This window comes from Leptonychotes weddellii, chromosome 4 (assembly GCF_054177405.1).
Source record: "Leptonychotes weddellii isolate Sample4059 chromosome 4, ASM5417740v2, whole genome shotgun sequence".
Taxonomy (NCBI): domain Eukaryota; kingdom Metazoa; phylum Chordata; class Mammalia; order Carnivora; family Phocidae; genus Leptonychotes; species Leptonychotes weddellii.
The window spans coordinates 16,170,919-16,177,672 of record NC_138372.1 but is presented as its reverse complement, the minus strand read 5'-3'; the positions used below and the strand labels follow the sequence as shown (position 1 = coordinate 16,177,672).

The following is a 6,754-nucleotide window of genomic DNA, read 5'->3' as shown; positions in this document are numbered from 1 at the left end:
TTTTTTTTTTTTTAAAGATTTTATTTATTTATTTGCGAGAGAGAATGAGAGACAGAGAGCACGAGAGGGAGGAGGGTCAGAGGGAGAAGCAGACTCCCCACTGAGCAGGGAGCCCGATGCGGGACTCGATCCCGGGACTCCAGGATCATGACCTGAGCCGAAGGCAGTCGCTTAACCGACTGAGCCACCCAGGCGCCCTTGTTTTTGTTTTTTAAGATTTTATTTATTTGTTTGACAGAGAGAGTGAGAGAGCACAAGAAGGGGGAGGGCAGAGGCAGAGGGAGAAGCAGGCTTCCCGCTGAGCAGGGAGCCCGAGGTAGGGCTCGATCCCAGGACCCTGGGATCATGACCTGAGCCAAAGGCAGACGCTTAACCGACTGAGCCCCCCAGGTGTCCTGGAAATGGCAGGATTCTGTGTGATTCTTGGGCCTTTTGGCTTAGGCAGCTGAGTGGTTGGTGGTCCATTAACTGAGCAGGGAAGACCAGGAGTTTGGTTTTGACATGCTAAGTTCTGGAGTAGCTGAGACATCCAAGCAGAGGTGTTGCAGGAGCCCAGAGCTCAGGGGTGAGGTCTGTGCCAGAGGCATCTGCTGTGCGTGGCAGGTCTAAGAGATTTAAAGCCGAGGGGTGGCTGTGGTTGCCTGGGAAGATGTGCAGCCAGAGAGAGGAGTCTGAGGGTGGAGCCCTGGGGCCTTGAGGGCTTAGAAGTGAGGAAGAGGAGGAGGATCCAGCAAAAGAGACAGAAGAGAAGCAGCCAAGGAGGTAAGAAGAAAACCAGGAGAATCTAGCGTACTGGAGCCAAGTGAAGAAGGTGTTTCCAGAAGGTGTGAATAATGGCACCAGATTCTGCTGGAGGGTCAAATAAGATGAGGCTGAGAACTGACCATTGAGTCCAGCAATAGGAGGTCATGGGCTGAGTGGCTTTGTGGGGACAGCCCCCAGGTTGGAGTGGGTTGAAGAGTGAATTGTGGTGGGGAAGTAGAGGGTGAGCACAGGAATTCTTGAGAAATTTTGCTATGAAAAGGAGCAGTACACTGGGCTGGGAATTCGAGAGGGTCATGAGGTCGGGGAGGATGCTTTTTAAAGATAGGAGTCATTAGAATGTGTCTGCCTGATGATGGGAATGATCTGTGAGAGAGAGAAATTGGTGATGCAGGAAACAGAGGATGTGGTTTCAGGGGCCAGAGGCTGGAAGGTGAGAAGGGCGAGGGTTTTTTGTTTTTTTAAAGATTTTTATTTTTAAATAATCTTTACACCCAGTGTGGGGCTCAAACTCACGACCCCGAGATCAAGATTCGCGTGCTTTTCCAACAGAGCTAGCCAGGTGCCCCGGGTGCTCCAAGGGTTTGGAGAGCAAGAGATCCCACCTCCTTTGAGAGGAGGGAGAGAGAGTGCGGGAGAGCGAGGACAGTGGCTACCGCTGTGCCAGGAGAGGGAGAGTGTCGCCTGCCACTGGGTGTGGGGCAGGTTAGGAGAAAAGAGGATGCACAGCGGTCCAGAGAACGGGGGAGGGCTCTTCCTGTGCTCTGAGGTCTGACCAGAGGCTTTTGGGCACCAGGTCCAGGTGTGACCTCTGTCTGCTTGTCTCCAGGGCCAGCGCTGACTCCCCAGCAGGTCCCGCAGCCTCCAGTGCCCCCGCCCCTGCCGCTTGTCCCCCTGGAGGCCACGGACAGCATGCTAGAGTTGCCACACCCACTTCTGCAGCAGACCGAGGACCAGTTCCTGTCCCCGAGCCTGCCGTGCAGCTCCCCCCTGATCAGCTTCTCCCCGCCTTTGGACCAGGACGACTACCTGTGGGGCTTGGACGGGGGCGAGGGCATCAGCGACCTCTTCGACTCCTACGACCTTGGGGACCTGCTGATTAATTGAGTGGCCCTGCCTGCCCCCAGCAGCCCGCCCCTGGCTCTACCTCCTCGTAGACTGACAGGCCCTCTGCCCGCGCAGTGACGTGGGACACAAGGTGCTGCCCTCGGGGTCCGGGGGCCTCTTCTCTTTCTTACCCACCAGCCAGCCGAAGCTATCTCGGCAGGGGGGTACGTAGAGGATGTGGGTGAGGAGTGTATCAGGGGTTGGGTCCTCTCTTTCCTCATGGAAGCTGGGCCTGGGAAGGCCCATCCAGCTTCTGACCTCTGACCTCTTTGCGAAGGGCCGCAGGTGAGGCAACCAGGTCCAGGGAAAGGCCCTGCCCCTGCCTTTCAGGGGCGAATTAGGACCCTGAATTTATCAAGAAGCACTTAATGCCTTTGTATTTATTTCAGGTTGAGTTTTGTTTGTTTGTCTTCCCTGAGTTTTTAGCAGGGAGATTGTTCTAGTTTCTAGTAAGACTTCTCAGACGGGCCCAGTGCTGTCCATGGTTCGAGGGCAGGCCAGGTCCCCGATTTCCCCGCAGCAGTGGGCCGGGTCTCCGGGGGCCCCGTCCAGTCTGCTAGAACGCTACTTGCACTTCGGCCTTGTAATTCTAGTAAGTGGTGGCTGCAGGCCCTTTGGCTTCTCCTGCTTGTCATCTCCAGCCGAGGCGCCAGCCTTGAATTCCTGGTCTGCTCTGTCCAGAGATGGTTGCAGGGAGCCATCCCAGGGGAGGCGGCATCGAGGCTCCAGGTGTGGAGACCCACTTCTATGGAATTCCCTACCTCTCCGTCCCCTTAGAACATGAAAAACGACCCTCCAGGGAGTCAGCACTGAACCCCCCCTACCCCGCCCGGGGGAAACAGGGACAGGAATGTGGAAGCAGCTATAGGGGCTGCCTAGGGCACCTTTCCTCCATTTGTGACACTTGCTTGGGACAGGGGCTGTCTTACACTGAGCACCCGGGAGGGAGTGGCAGCCCCCGCATAGAGACAGGTGGGATTAAAGCGAGAAACTGCCAGAAAGCACCCCCTCTGGTAACTACTGGTATCATCCTCCCCTTCCCCGGAAGAATTTTTTTGTTTATTGAAGGGAGTACTTCTGTAAGGATCTCCTCTCCCTCAAGCAGCTCTCACACAGACCTCCCCCCCCACCCCACCACCCCAGGACAGAGGTGACCAGGACTTGGTGGCATTTTGGCTCCTTTTGTCATGGGAATGCCGAAGGGCTGACAGGGAGGAATCTTCATTGCAGACCAGACCTTGGCAGCTGATGGGGAGATGGGCTTATGTTACCTCCTCAGGCTTAGGGTCCTGAGGTCTGTTGCCCTCCCCCACAGAGGCTTGACCATCCCACAGTGTCTCTGAAGCCCACTTTGGTGTGGGGGAGGGGGTCAGCTCTCTTCCCCACCCAACCTGGGGCGGGGCTGCTCTGGGCAGCACCAAGACTGTGCCCTCTGGAGAGAGGCAGCCAGGGATGGTGGCCTAAGAGGCCCACCACCCACCCTCAGGGAGCTAGGTTTCCTCAGGGGCTCAGCTGGGCAGCACTTTTTTTTTTTTTTTTTTTTTTAAGTTTGTAGCATTAAGTTGGTTTTAAATATGAAGTTGGCCTCGTGGGATGGCTCCTGAGCTGCCCTAAAACTGGGAAGGTGGGCTTCTTTGGGGGTGGGGTCCGATGTGAGCTAATGCCCACATGGGGACAGTTGTGCTTTGTCATTTTCACAACTTCCCGGGCCCCTAACTGTGCCCTCTCAGGAACAGATGCCCAGCTCTGGAAACAGGGCTAATTTTGTATGCTTTACAGAGATGCTTTTGGTCTGCCCTCCCCAGATACTTACAGGGGTCTCATCAGAAGCCTATTTGGAAGCCCACTATGTCTAGGGTCAAGGGACTACCTTGGCCCTTGGGCAGGGGATGGGAATGTTGCATGGAATCTGGTTGGGGACATGTGGGGCCGAGATGGCCTTGCTGTTCTGAGGTCTCTGGGCTGCCGTTTAGTCATGTCCCATCTCTGAAGACAGAGATGTTTGACTTCCATGCCTTTGGTTCTGTCTAGAGTATTCTCCCAGAATTAAATCAGAGAAAAGGGAGAAGAGGCCTGCGGGACTCACCGGGAATGGGTTTAATAGTAAAATCTGGCCAGAATTCAAGCTCCTTCCCCAAATGCTAGGCCATAGTGCTGGACAGAAGGGCTGCCTCTTGGGTCCGTGGCCACTACCCTGAGCAGCTGACCCTGTCCTGTGCTATCCCCTCCAGACCCTGCCTGGCCCTGGGGCTGGACTGCCCAGGCCAAGCCTCAGGCTGGGGGCAGGGAAGTGACAAGCTCACACCTCTTTTTCTTGCTAGTGACACTTGAAACCTCTCAAGAGTTCCATCAAGTGCTTTAAGAATGCCTTTTGGATGGTATTTCCTTTAGGGGCCATGTAAACTTTAGAACTAGGGTGGAAGAAAAGCCACTTTTCTTTCTGAGGTACATTATTTCTGCCAGGACATTTCCCAGCCCACCGGCGGCCCCCAAGTCACCTGTGTCCCCGGGGGGCACCAGAGGCTTGGGGGCTCCAGGGAGCTCAGTAGCACTAAGTTGTGCAGTAGAGTTGGAGGTTCGGAGAGATTTCTTAAAACCAGGGCCATGCTCCCATGTCCCTTCCCATGAAAAGTGTTCGCTAGACCAGTGTGGTGTCCCTTCTCTGCAGCAATGCTATGGTTGGACTGGTGTCGCTGTGGGAGGACGAGGGGGTCGGTGAAGCTCAGAAAGCTGGTTCTGGGAGGGTTTTGACTTGACTTTCCCTCCCCGAGTGTTCTCAGCCTCAGTTTTGCAGTGTTTAGTTCCTAGTAAAAGCGTTTGGGTGTTCCTGCATCTGAGCGTCATGTGGCTTTAGTGCATTTGAAGTGAAAGCCTTTTGGGGTTGTTTGCAGACAGCTGTCTGGTTCTCATCATTGTGTCCCAGGGTCCCCACCTCATCCTGGGACCCTGTTCTCTCATGAGGACCCTTGGTGACCAGAAGCCCAGCCAGCCTGCAGGCTCCTGGGTGAGGGAAGAAGCCTTGTGTATGGCAGATGTGTCTTGAGGGTGATTAGGCCCAAGGGCACCTGGTCCCTGTGCCGGGACCCTATACAGGTCACTTCCCTCTGGTCTGGTTTTGCCCCGGGTCCTGCCTTGATGAGCACCGTGTAAACCTCCTTGTGTTGTGATAATTGGGCATTAAATGACAACTCTGGACACCTTGATTCTTGTGCTTTCTGGAGGTCATTACCAAGTATGGGTCTGGCCCTCCCAGGTCAAAGGTGGGGACTATCCTGACCACCTGGCTGATTTCTCCCCAGAAACAGCCTCCCTTTCCCACACTGGCTTATTACCAAGCCTGAAATCCCACCACTAAGACACTGAAAAGTTAGCGGCATGGCACCCGGATCGAAAATGTGAGCACCTCCCCTGCTCTGTCTCCATCACCTCTCAGCTGGACGGTTTGGAAAGCTTGTGACCCATTCTTCTCCATCCCATCCTCTGTATCAGTGGTTCTCAAAGTGGGGTCCTCAGACCAGCATTACCCAGGAACTTGTGAGAAATGCATATTCTCAGGCTCTGCCCCAGACCTTCTGAAACTCAGGGTGGGACCCACAATCTGTGGCTTAATGAGCCCTTTAGGAGATTCTACTGCAGCTGAAGTTTGGGTACTCATACCCTCCACCACCCCAGAGTTCCCTCAAAAATGCAGTTCTGATCGTGTCTCTCCTGTTTAATGGATAGCTCCTCTCTGCCCTCTGGCCCCTTCAAGTGGCATAAAAGTCAATTTACAACATGACTAGTGGCTTACCTTACCTCTCCAGCCTCACTGGCCACTCCATCCCACCACCCATAGCCACACTGGACTTCTTAGCTCCTGAAAATATGTTTTTCCTCTGTGGGGCCTTTATACCTACTGTTCACTTCACCCAGCACGCCCTTCCCTCCATTTCAATGGAGTAGGTGCCTGCTTATTCCTTAAGACCCTGTTCAAGAGCCTTTTTTTATAGAGTTTACTTAGATACTAACATGTAACCATAAATATTTTGTACACAGATATGGTTATTTATGGGTTATTGAATACCTACTATGTGTTAGGCACTGAGGAGATAGAAGTAAATAAAGAGTGTCCCCATCCTTAGGATGTTCATAAGGCACAGACATATAAAAATACACTTACAAATAACGTGATAGTTGCAGTAACATACATTATGGGAGGGGGAGCGTGGTTGTTAGGGAAGGCTTCCTGGAGGAGGTGATGCCCAAACTATGACTTAAAGGATAAACAGGAGTCACCTGGAGTTAGGGCATACGGGGGACGGGAGACGTCCCTTCCAAGCAGAGCAATGAATATCTTCTGTCCTGTCGTTCAGCAGAGAGGAGCGGTTCATGGAGCACTGTCTGTTTGCCCCAACTCTGCCAGTTTGGAGCTCTTGCCCTAGGAAAGCCCACTGAGCCAAAGAGGTTGACACAAACCCTGAGGGCAGTGGGAGAGGGGGACTAGGTTGAGGGTCCTGTTACATCATTAGGGGACTATGACTAATGAGAAGGGTGTGGAACTTGACACCAAGAAGTCAGTTTACGTGGAAAGCACGAAGACAATCTCATCCAGGTAAGTTAAGCCAGGTCTGAAGCTTGGGACATTAGTAAAGGCAAGGGAACATAAAAGAGATGTCATGTATTGAGCTTTATGGTGTCTGGGCCCAGTGCCTTGCTAAATCCGTCACACATCATAATCTCCCTGACTTTATTTTTTTATTTTTTATTTTTTTTTTAGATTTTATTTATTTATTTGAGAGAGAGAATGAGAGAGAGCACATGAGAAAGGGGAGGGTCAGAGGGAGAAGCAGACTCCCTGCTGAGCAGAGAGCCCGATGCAGGACTCGATCCCGGGACTCCAGGATCA

The 6,754-nt window shown here is 53.2% G+C and overlaps 1 protein-coding gene across 1 annotated transcript in view; it reads left to right on the top strand.

The window, feature by feature from the left end:
* Nucleotides 1–5,064, top strand: part of E2F2 (E2F transcription factor 2) — a 13,046-nt gene extending 7,982 nt beyond the window's left edge. The window contains exon 3 of the mRNA XM_081816834.1: nucleotides 1,532–5,064. Coding sequence (XP_081672960.1) covers nucleotides 1,532–1,869 — 338 coding nt within the window. The 3' untranslated portion in view covers nucleotides 1,870–5,064. The remainder of the gene's footprint in view (nucleotides 1–1,531) is intronic.
* The last annotated feature ends 1,690 nt before the right edge of the window (nucleotides 5,065–6,754 follow it).